General features: G+C 36.8%; 1 protein-coding gene and 1 pseudogene across 1 annotated transcript; one reads left to right on the plus strand and one right to left on the minus strand.

The window, feature by feature from the left end:
• The first annotated feature begins 280 nt into the window (after positions 1-280).
• Positions 281-3440, plus strand: LOC107702759 (solute carrier family 12 member 3-like; annotated as a pseudogene).
• A 1839-nt stretch (positions 3441-5279) lies between these two features.
• LOC107702778 (solute carrier family 12 member 3-like) lies at positions 5280-13705 on the minus strand. The gene is made up of 26 exons (XM_016505191.1): positions 13466-13705; positions 13247-13330; positions 13015-13090; positions 12739-12834; positions 12369-12508; positions 12027-12137; positions 11818-11929; positions 10838-10968; positions 10673-10757; positions 10055-10212; positions 9732-9839; positions 9527-9650; positions 9338-9439; positions 9052-9207; positions 8620-8719; positions 8434-8545; positions 8184-8318; positions 7982-8088; positions 7374-7456; positions 7195-7278; positions 6869-6967; positions 6662-6773; positions 6491-6577; positions 6263-6395; positions 6010-6077; positions 5280-5418 (listed from the first exon to the last, which is right to left on the minus strand). Exons 1-26 carry the CDS (start codon positions 13703-13705, stop codon positions 5280-5282), a joined length of 2982 nt encoding a protein of 993 aa, XP_016360677.1.
• Positions 13706-14912: the final 1207 nt, after the last annotated feature.

Here is a 14912-nt window from a genome sequence, read left to right on the forward strand (position 1 = left end):
TATATATATATTTAAATTTTATATATGATAGGCCTATGTGTGTAAGATTAATTTAAATTTTGGTAATCAAAATGTGTTGCCTTTTATTGAAATGTATTGACAGGTTTCTTTATTAACTCTAATTGATTATATGTTTCATATCTATATCACTATGTACAGCATCAGGCGAATAGCATGTGCTTCCTTAAAATAAAATAAAATTAAATAAAATACAATAAAATACAATTTGTGTTTTATGCGGTTTTGCTCTTGCAACAATAGGCTGCACTCAGTCGTCGGTATGGGTGAATGAACGCGAACATCCAAGTTTTAATAAAATGTTCTTAATAGAGCTGTTTATATGGCGCGATAAGATGAAGTTTTCTGCAGAACATTATAATCCTGGACCATATTTTTAATGCTGTGCTTAATTCCAGGAATGATCTGAACCATTGTGGCACCCGTTTACAGGCCTGCAGATGAGTCTCACTAGAAAGTTCTGCCGACTAAACCAATGATTACCTCAGTCAGCCAGTAATGAGCAGTTAGCCAACAAACTGTTCAAGACAAGGGTTTTATACAAACCTGTGAGTGTGTGTGCGCATAGACAGATTATGGCATAGACCTATTTCACGGTTGTGTAAAGCACTGAACACTATGTTAAAAGTTTCCTATCCAAGATCACTCGTTTCTTTACACTAGTGAACTTGAGACATCGAGGCCATAAAGTCTACGTTTTTAAAAGGTGTTTCTCCAAAAGATCATAAAATCAGTAACAATAAAGTACACTATTTAAGTGTCGTTTGCTGTAAATTTGCCTTTGTGTATATAAAGTACTGTCAATTCAACTAAAGGCTTTAATCTCGATATTTTGTTGACTATATATCATAAACTTTCAAACATATCATACAATCTACATCAGAAGTCAGAATCTTTAGCCCTTTATACCATCTTGTTGGTGGTGGTGTGATCTAGCTATTTGTTCATTTTTACATTCAGGAATTAAGTTACAAAGAAAGAGGAGAGCAGCCGTTAACCATAAAGTAAGTGGATTAAAATCAAACATCTTCTTTTCTTTTTCCAAATCTACTATTTTGCCCAAAGAAAAATCTGTCTGTGCAAGGAGTTCACATTTCAATGTCACGAGTTTGATTAAAGTAGTAGGCTATTAGATTGGAAGTGGTGCAGAATCTACAATATGACTTTACTTCTTTCTTTCTTCATTTATTTATTCTGTTGATTTAACTTTGGGTAAATTATATAAAATATAACAATGTTCATTAAATTAAATACATTATATAACGTATAAACATTAAAGTATATCAAATAAATACTATAAATGTGTATTTGTGTTTATTTCTTTCTTTAAAAATAATAGTTAACCATGGTTATTTTGTCCATTAAGCAACCAGCAGGCATCATATTTCTTTACATTGATCTCTCTCATATCTCTCCTCCACCTGTCAGGCGGCGCGTACTTCATGATCTCCCGTACTCTGGGTCCTGAGTTGGGGGTCCCATCGGTGTGGTGTTTTCTTTCGCCAATGGTCTCGCTTGCCCGCTCAACACGGTGGGATTTTCGGAGACCGTCAGGGATCTTCTCGTTGTAAGAATGACTCAAATGAACACAGTGCTTTTGTTGCATGACATTGTTGTATGTGCAACATTATGCCAATTGTAATGTGATATATGTTTATGATGCAACAGGAGTATGACTCACAAATTGTGGATTCGATCAATGACGTCCGAATTATAGGATCCATCACAGTCACTGTGCTGCTTCTCATCTCATTGGCTGGAATGGAGTGTGCATTCCTGAAAATAAACATGCCTTTTACAGTACAGTACAGTAAACTGTTGGATGCTTCTTATGCAACTTGAGTGAAGCACTGAAACATCTTAATTCTGCTTCTGGATAATTGAATGAATGTTTGTATATGTTTTTGTTTTTGTTTAAATATACATATTGTGTCCCAAAAAAATCACCAGCTTTCCCTGAAAATGTATTATTTTTCGTCCATTTACTTCTTGACTGTTTTTGTCAGCTGAAGCCATTTGATCTGAATTTTACTTGAAATTCTAGATTTCAAGTAAAGCTAACCATTCCAAAAAAAGTGAAATAATAATAATACTATTTTTATTTGATTGCATTGTATTTTCTTACTATATATTTTGATATTGAGCAACTCTGTTAACATCATGAGCCTGCAGTTCCTTCACACTCCTCTAGAGGTTCACAAAACTCTTGTTATGAAACTTTTGACTTACACAGAGCATCAACTTATCATCAGCTTACAATGCAGTGTTGTCCTTCCCTTTCATTCGCTCATAGACTCAGATCCTGTTCTTCTTGGTTCTTATGGTGTCTTTCACCAACTGTTTTGTTGGCACTTTGATTCCGCCGTCTCCCCAGAAGCAGTCTATGGTTTCTTCAGTTACCGCAGTGAGTGTGAATCTTTTGTAACAAACTATCTGTCAAGATCCAGATAGGTTTTAGTCAGTTCCTAGCCAGTTCAACTCTGCGGACCCGGATACGGGTCCAAAATGACATTAAAAATGTTTATGCTTCACTTACATAGCCTTCCTTATATGGTATCAGCCCATATAAAGTGTAATTGGTTTAGAAATATTTATCTTCTATAAACCCAGACAAGATTACTTAGTACCATACCAATAACTGTAAAGACTTATGCAATATTTCCTTGAAAATAAAAGTTATGTCATTATTTACTCACTTAGTTTATGGGTTTTGACTGACATGCAAAACAGTTATTTTTAGAGTGTCTTTTTGCCCTTTTTGTATTTGATAGACTCTATGAAGTGTTTTGTGAAAAAACTACATTTAGGATTCTTAATTTGTTCATTTACAGTAGGTTTAAAGCAACATGAGGATGGATAAATCATGACAGGAGTTTAATTTTTGGTGCTAGTTTCCATTTAACACACCCCAGAAATGATCTTGCAAAACATAACTAAATTATTTTGCACAACATTGTTTTTTTTTTTCAGGCGAGATCTTCTTGGAGAACCTCTTCCCAGACTGGAGAGGTCCGGACGGTGACTTCTTCCGAATGTTTGCCATCTTCTTCCCATCTGCCATTGGGATCCTTGCTGGAGCAAACATCTCAGGAGATCTGAACGTGCCGGAATCCAAAGTGATGCTACTAAACTTTGAGTTCTTTACGGTTTTTACAGTTCTTGAATACATGTATGGATAAATACATTTATGATGACATTAGAGACTTGCGATTATGGCTCCAGGGTGTTCATCAAATCCTGTGTTTGCGAACGTTTCAGGAGCCTGAGATTGTGAGGGTCTGAGCTGCGGTCTGGGCTGGAACTTCACCGAGTGCCAGCAGAGCGACACCTGCTCCTTTGGTCTCTCCAACAGCTTCCAAGTGAGCATCTTCCTCTTGAGAAGACACCAGACACCAGTCTTCTCACCTAAGGCTGTGAACTAAAGAATCATATTTTGGTGTGTGAATGTAAGACGTGTTAGTCTAGTGGTTGTAGTTGATCAAATATAAATAAACCTAGCAAAATGCCTGACAGCCAGTGATCATCAAGAGTGTCTACTGAATGGAGCAAAGCAGAAGAGAAAGGAGAGTTTAACGAGAGGATCAGTAGATAATGACAGAATGTTCTGTTTAAAGCAAATGATCTAGAAATGATGCGACTCAATTAGACTCACCAAATGAAGTCGAGGGATTTTAGGACTTTTGCATGATTATTGCCAAAGCATTTTGTAGAAATCTGTAGTAATCATTTTTCTTTCTTTCTTTCTTTCTTTCTCAATCTTTTATTTTGTATTTGTAAGTTTTTTTTTTCCCTGCTAAGGATAGAAGAGTTATTTATTCATTTATTGTATATAGGTTACTAGAGTTAATAATTCCTGTATGCATTTAAAATGGTTTTATTAAATACTTGGGTTACTAGAGATTGTAATTTTATTGATTGATTGTTTGATTTATTCATTCATTCAGTCATTCACGCATTAATTCATTCATTCAGTCAGTCGGTCAGTCATTCAGTCAGTCAGTCAGTCAGTCAATCAGTCAGTCATTCATTCAGTTAGTCAATCATTCATTCAGTCAGTCATTCATTCAGTTAGTCAGTCATTCATTCAGTCAGTCATTCAGTCAGTCATTCATTAACTCAGTCAGTCAGTCAGTCAGTCAGTCATTCATTCATGTTTCATTCATCCAATTTAAAAAAAAAATAGGGTAATGATTCACATCTATATTTTTTAACTTGAGCCAATTAAAAATAAATAACTTGCCCTAAACAATATTTTCTATGTCTATGAAAACTATAAAAATACATTTCTTAAATGATAATTTTTGTTTTGATTAAATCTATATTTTTTTGTTTGGATCACAAATATAATTTAAATTAATTGACTTACTTCAACAAGAAAAATATACTTTGTGCCAGGTTTTATAAAATAGTTTTCATGGACATAGAAAATATTGTTTAGGGCAAGTTATTTATTTTTCATTGGCTCAAGTAAAAAAATATAGATGTGAATCATTACCCTAATTTTTTTTAATTGGATGAATGAAACATTTTTTTCAGTGTATGGTGCTGGAAATTATTAAAAAATAATTATAATAATCATGTTAATAATAAATATTTTAATTTCCACAGTTTTAATTATTTTTAAAGCTTTGTGAGGGGGCAGCTGCATAGAGAAACATACAAACAATGAAATCCTTGTTTATTTCAGCTGAAATATATTCTATATGTGTTGTGATGCTTAATTGTTTCTTTTCATCATGTGATTGAACAACTTTTTTATAAACTTGGTGTAATGAGACAATGAAAGCTGAGATGTTCGTCATTGTGCTAAATTGTATTTTTCACATTGAAAAGCAGATCAAAACATACATGCAATTCATAATAATCTAGTATTTATATTCAGTCAAAATGTTTGTTATAATGGTTATAATGTTTTGGTCAATGAAATGTAATTTTTGCAAAGCGTGAGAAAATAAACTTATTTTATACTATTATAATTGTGTCTTGTTGCATTAAATTGCATTTAACTTCTACCCTTAAATGAAGGGAGAGATCAGAGATAAAGTGCTTTCCCATTTCTATTCGATCTTTTCTAGCTGAATCATTAACCTGTGTCATCAAAGATAGATTAAACAGACATAAGAACATGTGAAATAAACATGCATCCACAGTCACTGAACAAGAGAATTAAACGGCTCATTTGAGATCAACATCTTTGCGTGACTGAAACTGACAGCAGCTGAGCTTTCCATGCAGATGTGTTTAATGATGAACAGACACATTTACTGGCAGTAGAAGGTCATGACGTTCTCCTGGTTTCCTCGTATGAGCAGGACGGGACAGTGGATGCCGTAGCTCAGAGCGTCCATCCAGGACATATAGAGAGAACTAGGACAGGTGACATCAGGGACTGGAAGAGAACTGAAGCACACACACACACACACACACACACGTTATAATGAAGAGACTCATTAAAAACACACACTACCAGTCACTCGTTTGCTTAAATGATTGAAATCAGTTTTAAAGACAACAATAATTGTTCTTACACGCAAACTTCATACTTACAAAACAATTTAATTTTAATTTGATCTTTTCTTTGAAATGTTTTCACTTTACCTTTTTAAGAACTTACTCTTTTATTTAGTTCAGCTTTTCTGTTGACTAAAGTACTCATGTTAAAAGAGTTGAGAAGCTTTAATGGGTTTTCCTTCAAAAATATGCAAAATTTTAATGCATTGCTTATGATGTCACGCATTTATAAGCTGCTTATTGGCTGAAAAGGAAAAACTTAAAAAAAAAAGAAATTCTATATAGTTTTTAAGTTTTAGTTGTAGTTAATTTATTTTTTGTCATTTTAGTATTTCAACTAATCGGAAATGGGACATGTTGCCTTTCCAACTAGCTTTTTATTTTTTTCAGTTAATGTTTATTTTATTCCAAGTAATGTTTTGTTGTTGTTGTCGTTTAAAATGGTTTTAGTTAACGGCAATGACCCTGATCTGTACTCACATTACAACCAGAGCAGCGTGAATTGAGTTCTTCTTGATTATCTCATTTAGTCTCACTGTCCTCTCCACCTGAAAACAAAAGACAGTTTAATAGAGGGACTGATTATCAGACTCAAGTTTAATTTATTTGTTAATGTACACATTATTTCAAAGCAGCTTCACAGAAACAAACTGTTGTCTATAATGCATTATTGCTTTAACACTGAGACATTTTACTTACAATCAAAACCCCACACACTAGCAAACACACACACCTTTGGCTGTATGGCCTCCAGGTCTTTGTTGGATATTTTCCATGGACTCAGTCTCTTGAGCTCCTGTATGTCTCCTCCAGCCTGTTCTTCACTCAGCCTGAAGGGGGCGATGGTTTCCTCGTACCGCTGCAAACTACAGCAACAGAGAGGAAGAAAAGCACAACAGTTACTATAAAGATGCATTTTAAAATATGTGTATTTATGAGCATGTTTGCGCATGTTACTCACGCTTTCGCTAGAGGAGCTTTATCCACGTCTGTTATCACGACGATGTCCTCGATCTCCAGCCGGAATCTCTTTAACAGCATCTTCATGCTGCAAAGACAAACAGGTTTAAAGAACCACCGTTTCTGCATTTCAAATCTAGAAATGTAGTTACAAAACTGATGATCAACTCACTCTTTGCGGTCTTCCTCCATGGTTTCACGGCCTCCTAAGATAAACACTCTGAGTTTGCTCTTTTTCCAGCGGTTTCTTCTGGTCAACAAATACGGCACTAAAAGAGTCAGACCTGAAAGAGAGCAATGATGCTTCACTGTGAGAAAACAAATATGGAAATTACTTTCAAAATAACTTTTTAAGCATATTCAGGCAGCTGTGGCTCACCTCCATCATCAGAGATCCAGTAGATGTCGATGCTCTTCCTGCCCTGTTTCGTCTGAAACACCGATCTGACCTGCTCATTCGAGCCATCGTCAGAAATATCTGGATGAGGAGACAAAAAAGAAGCTTTATATGGCCAGTCGTCAGATCTGGAAGCTCGAGTGAAACTACACAGCTTTGTTATTATAATAGAATCATTCTGATTGGCTGACTGAGTGATGACATCAGGACTTGAAATGTTGATTATACCATTTTATTATTTAAATTTCTATTAATATATGTCAAATGACATTTATGTGCACAGAAAATAGAGTTTCTGTGTGTTTCACCTGAATTCTGGTCGGTCTCGTCCTTTTCACATTGTGGAGCTTCATCTGCGTCGAATGCCGGGTTATCAATAGCAGATGATCTGCCTTCAAACACAACAAACCCACATCGGACTTGATTTTATGACTCAAAGTGCAAAGCTGAGCCATTTTCGATCCATCATATGGCATAAAACACACACCTGCGCTGTGCAAATCAGCCGTTACGTCCAATCCGTCCATCATTCTCAGGATCGCGATGCCGTAGCTGGAGTCGAATGCGTCGCTGAACAAGAAGCATCATACAAGATCAAAATACAAAGTAAAAGTGTAACAGATTCACTGATATATGTGACCCTGGAGCACAAAACCAGTCATAAGGGTAAATTTTTTGAAATTGAGATTTATACATCATCTAAAAGCTGAATAAATATGCTTTCCATTGATGTATGGTTTGTTAGGATCTGACAATATTTGGCTGAGATACAACTATTTGAAAATCTGGAATCTGAGGGTGCAAAAAAATCTAAATATTGAGAAAATCGCCTTTAAAGTTGTCCAAATGAAGTTCTTAGCAATGCATATTACTAATCAAAAATTAGGTTTTGATATATTTACGGTAGGAAGTTAACAAAATATCTTCACGGAACATGATCTGTACTTAATATGCTAATGATTTTTGGCATAAAAGAAAAGTGGACAATTTTGACACATACAATGTATTGTTGGCTATTGCTACAAATATACCCCAGCGACTCAAGACTGCTTTTGTGCTCCAGGGTCACATATGTGAACAAAAGCAGCAGCTCACCTGATGGTGTTGACGTAGTCCTGTAAGCTCTCCGGTTTACATTCCTGCCAGTTCATCTTGTATCCCAAAACCAGAGTGTTGGGCTTCAGTTTACCGAGACCTGAAGCCTAGAAAGACCATTGACGAGAAGAGCAAAGACTCTGTGAGAAGAACAAGATGACAAGAAGAAAGCTAGCAGATCTGAAGCTAGCGACGGTGGTACCTGCATGAGATTATGTGTGCCCTCTTTCAGACTGTCAGCGGTGAAGGACGTGTAGAAAGAACGAACTTTCCTCTGATTGAGCCAGTCCACCAGCATATCGGTGCTGTGCTGCGGGAAACTGGACTTCTCATCCTCCTGAGAGAGAGAGAGAGCAAGAAAACACCATCACAAGTTTTGAAATAAATATTCTTTTATTTAGCAAGGACGCATTAAACTGTCAGTTTATCTGTATAAGATGAATGTTATGTACCATGATAATGTTCCCACAGATCATCAAGCTGATGTTTTTGGTGAAAGTGCCCACAAAGTCCACCAGAGCAGGACGGACGTTAGGAGGACCGGTCAGAACGAGACACTGAGGCCTAAAAGAAAGTGTTTACATGTGAGCGTCTGGTGTATCGTGAGCTGAAGGGGTCAGTTTGCTAATAATCTTTACCTGTAGTTTTTGACGTGGTCTTCAACACCAGACAAAGACATCGAGAAGGACAAAGCCATGTTGTAGAAACCTGCCTGATAAGACGTGCCCCAGTTCACCGCTGGACACACAATCAGACAACAGTTAGTGCATTCACATATCATGCTATTGGAAAACAGACACATTTCTTTAATCTCTGTTAAACGTATACTGAAATATGACTTTAAAAAATGCATTTGGGATTCTGTAGCTCAACTGGTAAAGCATGATAAAAATCAATAAGCGTAAATGTAATTTAAGGGGTCTTATGAAAAATCCAATGCTTTGAAATAAAAGAGTCTGATAACTTTTTCAATTAAAAACTAAATGATATTTTTGGTACTGCAGTAACAATGTTAATGAACCTCAGATGCATATTATTATTGGAAAGTATAATCTGCATCATGTACTCACGAGGTTTTTTATAGTTGACGTAGCCTAAGAGGCAGAGCACGATAGCAAAAGTGACGAGAGCGGCCCACCACGTGAACAAAAACATGAGGAGGAAAGACAAGACCGCAGCAAACAGAGACGTCCATGGAGAAAAGTAATGATACTTTGGCCGCCAACCTACGAGACACGACAAACAATTCCAAATGTATTTATTTATGTTTGTTTATTACATATTTGTCCGTTTATCCAGTTTGTTGTTTACACAATGCAAAACTGATGAGGATGATGATGATAATCAGGTTCTCACCAGGTGATTGGGTGACCGACGCATGGAAGGTGCTGAAGTTGATGAGGCCGTACGAGCAGAGGAAGAAGTTGGAGATCAGAGGAGCGATTGTGTTCAGGTCACCTGAAAACATCAACATGACACCAAACGTTAAAGCGTCCGCAGAGAGAGACACTTCAGTAACTGATCTGGAGGAGATCCAGGACTCACCGATGAGGATGAAAGCCAAAGCGATGAAAAACATGAGACAGTAGCCTCGCAGAGGCTCATTGTTTTTCCCGTAACCTTTTCCAAAGAAGCCGATGTAGGGGTAGATGTTATCCTTACACAAACACTGTGACAAAAAAAACACATAAAATGTTACAGTCATATGTTGAATAAAAAACGTTATCCTCAGACGTGCCACACCGTCTACCTGGAAAATTTTGGGAGCAGACACCAAGAAACCCAGCGCTGACGACAAGGTGGCGGCAAAGATCCCGATGGTGATCAAATGGCCAGATCCTGAGACTATGGCAAGAATCTGGAGAAAAATAGCCATAATGTCTTTCATCTATCTTCCAAAAGTTATTTCTGTAGCTTAAAATACTTTCTTAGTAAAGCACTTCGCTAGCAATGCCATTGGTAGTTATTATGCCGAATGCATTGATATGAATGTAAAATCTACTCCACTTTCCAGCAGTCAGAACTCACCGAATGTGAAAATCGTGTTTTTGCTAACAGGGCTGATGCGCTCACCTGGAAATGGTTTGCCAGTCCAAAGCTACATGTGCGGTTCTGCTCACACTGGTCAAAATTCCAGCCTAATTTACAGCCCAAACCACTGCAGTGGACCGAAGAATTGAGCGCTAAACTATCGTTCAGACTACCAGAAGCGTCTCTTACAACACTTGCAGCTGAGGGAGAAGAGAGGGAAGTGCCTTAGTGAGGGGTTCATTAATAGGATGCACATTTCATTGTGACAGAAATATGTCTAATAATAGTAGATGTTCTGTATAGTTTAATTATCAGCTTCAGCCGCTATATTAATCTGTTTGGCTGATGTTGTCAGAATAGTGGCCAATAATTGGCAGCTAACATTCCCATATAATTCCCATTTGGTTGTTTTTTGAAGAAACATTCTGTATTTTTTTTTACCAAATCTAACATTCCCAAAAATGTTCTGGGAAGCAAAAATTGCTAGCTGGATATAAATCAGTTTATTTTTATCAAATTCCAGTTATGTTTTTCACTATTATTTTTAAATAGTGTGATATCATATCAGTCACACTCTAAGATATCAACAGCGCTGGCCATACTAAATCAATCATTCAATTGATCAATCAGTGTCGGTTGACCACTAATGTCTAATCTCACCACATGTGACTGAGATCAATAAATAGCTCAAGGTGGTCCAGAATATGGCCAGCAGGGTCCCTTTAGGAATCCCACCCGATGGATCCTGGAATAACACAGACATATATGTCATTTCTGTAGCATTTGAAAGGCACATCAACTGAAGCAAAAAAACAGCAAGATAACCTTGAGATCTCCACAGATGTTGACTCCAGACAGAATTCCTGTGGCAGAAGGGAAGAAGATGGAAAACATCCTGAAGAAAGATCCATCTTTGCCTCGGAAGGAAGGCAGCAGATTCTCCACAAAAATCTCAGCTGGGAAAATAAAAAGTTGGTTAGGTTTGGCTGTTGCTTCACCAAATGCTCTGGCTGGTGGACCACCATCACTTTGTAATGTAAATCATAATTATGGAATAAAACGTCAAAATTATGAGATAAAATGTTGAAATTATGACATACGAAGTCAAAATTAAGATAAAGTCGATTATGAGGAAAACAAGTTTAAATTATTACATACGAAGTGAATTATGATCTAAAAAAGTCATACTACATTATAATTAAGGGATAAAATATGAACATTATGAGATAATTATTTATAAGATAAAAAAGTCAAAATTATGAGATAAAGTTGGAATTATGACATACTAAGTCATAATTGAGATTTTAAAAGTCAATATGCTAAAAATGTTTTCAAAAATTTGAAAAAAGATAAGTAAAAAATATGGCAATTATGAGATAAAAAGTTAGAATTATGTGTCAGAAAGTGAAACTGACTAAGTTAATTAAGGTAAGAGTGAGACTAAGTTAAGACTAAGTTAATTATGGCATAAATTAGAAATTGTGACATAAGTCAGTTGAAACGTCAGTTATAAGTAAATTGACCTAAAATGCCATAATTAAGAGAGAAAATCATGACATACTATTATATTTTTTAATGTAATAATTATGCATTTTTATTTCATAATTCTGACAATGCCATAATTTTCACTTATGTCTTAATTATTTATAAAAAATATATTGTTTTCTTTCTTATGGAGGAACTGATCTTCCATATTATTTTGATATGTTGTTGCAGGACAATACAATTTGGACTCCATAACTTATAAACATGAGTTTATTGGATGCATTTGAAGGCTGCATTGGATCAGGATCTTGAGTACTCACCACGGTAGCCAAAAAATCCCATAGCCTGCTTCTCGCTGCTGGAGGGAATGACCGTCCCCACAAAATAATTAGCTAAGGAGAGCAAGAGTGCAATGAAGAACAGGATCTGAGCCTGTGGTGGGGCGAAAACCAAGAAGAATAATGGCAGCTATGCTGTCAAAAGAGGCAGTATTGGAAAATTGGCAAAAACCAAAGCAAAGGGACCTTACCTTCGCCTCCCAAGCCATGCCAGCAAATGTGATGCAGAGGAGGAGGATGACAGTAATCGTCCCAATGATCCTCACATCATTGACATCGTCCACCATCTGAGCGCTATTGTCCTGAAAAGAGAGAAAACGATTGTGAGTGAGATATAAACAACTGTGCTTTCTAAAAGAGACAAATACAACCATTAGGGTGAATATCACCAAAAACATCCCCATGTTTGGACATATAGAAAGTATGGACATAAGTGTGACCCTCATCAAGTTGAGTAAAATATTGAAAGTGCTTGTATGGAATCATTTCACACAACCTGACAATAAATACATTTGTTTGTGAGTTTGTCTCACTTTAAGAACATCTCTGACGGTCTCGGCGAACCCCACTGTGTTGAGTGAACAGGCGAGAGCGTTGGCAAATGCAAAGAGCAAACCGATGGGCGCTCCGAGCTCAGGACCCAGACTCCGAGAGATCATGAAGTACGTGCCACCTGGAGGAAAGATCACTTTTTTTTATCACTTAAAAAAAAAAAAAAAAACGGCACACTTCATTTGTTTTAAACAAATAAAAGCAATGCATTTCTTCCACAGTTTTACTTCTCAGGCAAACATTTCTTGTTTTGAGTATGTTTAGAATTATTTAATGGAAAGCAAGACATGATTCTGATTAAAACCAACATGAAATCAAATGTTCTTGTGGTGAACGATTAATTTCTCTCACCAGAGTAGACCTTCCCGTTGGTGGAGATTGCAGACACTGAGGTTGCTGTAATTGTTGTGATGGTGACAGACATGAAGATGATGACGTAGGTCAGAACTGCAAGCAAAAATGCAGAATTTAAGGGATTCCTGTGGCACATATGTAAAATGTCTGTAAATATGTCCCCTGAGATAGGACAAAATTTACTGTTTAACAGTCGTTTGAGAATGTACAATGGCTTGAACTGAATTTAGGATATGAACTGAATTAAATATACCAGATGGAGGACTGACTCACTGATTCCGGCTTGAGACGTGATCCACGGCAGTCTCAGGTACATAATGACCCCCCAGATGTTCAACATACAGCGGATCTGTAAATGAAAACACCAAACTAAGTCTTTGATTAAAGAATTCAATCAATTGTATACATTTGATTGTATTTATAAGATTTTTCATTTTGATGTATTCCCTAAGTAAATTACATATGGATAACATCAAATAAAAATGTATCATTGCTCCTTTCTCACCATGACTCCCAGAACCCATCCAAAGCGAACAAGCTTGACTTTGGGCCGTCCATCTTCCTCTGGTGGTGGAGGAAGATCATCAGGCTCCGGCTGTTGACAAGAACATCCAGATAATCAACATCAAAATCATAAGTGTTGCCATCTTAACAATAATCATCGTGTACAATATTAATTAGACTCACAAACTTAACAAATGACCACTTCTGGAGTTTTACTTACTGGTTTGCGCAGAACATCCAGTGACGGTCTGGTGCTTTTTATGCGTCCCGACCAAGTGTCTTTGGCATAAAAGTCATATTTTGGCACGGGGTCCAGCGGATTGTAGAATGACATTTTTATCTTGTCCTTCCCATAATTAACCTCCCCCATATCCACAGTAACTCCTTGAGACGGGATGTTGCTGTCCGCATGCCGAACTCCTGGGATGAAGTTTCTGATACGAGCAACATATCTGGCCATGGTGGATTCTGTGGGACTTTTGCCTGTGAATTCCCTTGCCTTCTTGTGTTAATCCTTGTGAAGAATCCCTCAGATGCACTGAAATCACATCGGACAATCACAGCATATTCCAGCGAGCCGTGTGGACTTGACCTGGCCCTCCTCTTCTGTCAGGAAACGAATTGCATTTTCTTTTATACCTTAACTGAGCCTACTCACATACACCCACAAATACATTATTATATGTACACAGACATTGTTGCAGAACCATGACTGGAGGTTATTTGTATTGTGCTATCGTGCTATCTTTGAAATCTTGTTTGGAAATATCATTAAACTGGTTTTACATAGATCTGTCAGACAGAGACTTTGTCTGCCAAAAGCTAAACTCTTACTCAGTCATGTAGAAAAAAAAGAGAGATTAATATCAAACTAGTCAACATTACAAGCAAGCAAAAACAAATACTGGAGTTTGGACATCTGAAGATCAGATCTCCTTCACCCAAAGCCACCATTATTAATGAAATGATTACAGATCATGTTGATGATGAGCTGACAGACTCTGAGGCTCTGAGATCTGTGCTGCGTTAAAAAAAAAAACAATGTAAGCCTACGTTGATTGTAGCTCCATTGGTTTCAATGGGTCTACGTGTACTTAAGCTTACGATGCTTTTGGGAAACGCAGCCCTGATTGTTTTTCATGAACACATATTGGTTGTATAGGCCTGGAAACTTGTCATAAACCTGGGATTTTCCATGCTTTGAAGCAAGTTTAAAGTTTGTCCAGCTGTTATCAGAGCAGCATGCAACATCTCAAACCTGCTCACACACCTTAAAGCATGCAGGAAAGAAAAATACATAATGAGATATTTTTAATACATCAACTGACACTCTTTCACAGATCATCAACTTTGCCTCAGATGTTTCTCCTGAAATTCTACAGTAGAATTAAAAACAGACACAAAAGAGTCAAAAGTTGTCCATCAGTTGAGCTTTAAAATGAATGATTTGATGAGAAATGTTTAAGTTCATAATGAGATCTCTGGCAAATATAAAACATTGTCGAGATCTCTTCTAAAAGAGGGCATGTGAAATGACTGGAGTGTTTTTCTCAGATCTGAGAAGCAGGAAACTCTAAGGCTTTGAAAGTTTTGAACACACTGTCATGTCAGACATGCAGTGCATTCAGACCAGGGTTAAACTGTATTCTCAGGACAAGAGGTGTGTT

This window comes from Sinocyclocheilus anshuiensis, unplaced genomic scaffold (genome assembly GCF_001515605.1).
Source record: "Sinocyclocheilus anshuiensis isolate Anshui unplaced genomic scaffold, SAMN03320099.WGS_v1.1 scaffold919, whole genome shotgun sequence".
Classification (NCBI taxonomy): Eukaryota; Metazoa; Chordata; class Actinopteri; order Cypriniformes; family Cyprinidae; genus Sinocyclocheilus; species Sinocyclocheilus anshuiensis.

Coding starts and splice junctions, on each gene's coding strand:
- LOC107702778 (XM_016505191.1), bottom strand. CDS start 13,705: ATGGCCAGATATGTTGCTCGTATCAGAAACTTCATCCCAGGAGTTCGG. Junction 6,968..7,194: donor CGAGACCGACCAGAATTCAG/GTGAAACACACA, acceptor CTCCTCATCCAG/ATATTTCTGACGATGGCTCG. Junction 6,774..6,868: donor CTGGATCTCTGATGATGGAG/GTGAGCCACAGC, acceptor GCTCTCTTTCAG/GTCTGACTCTTTTAGTGCCG.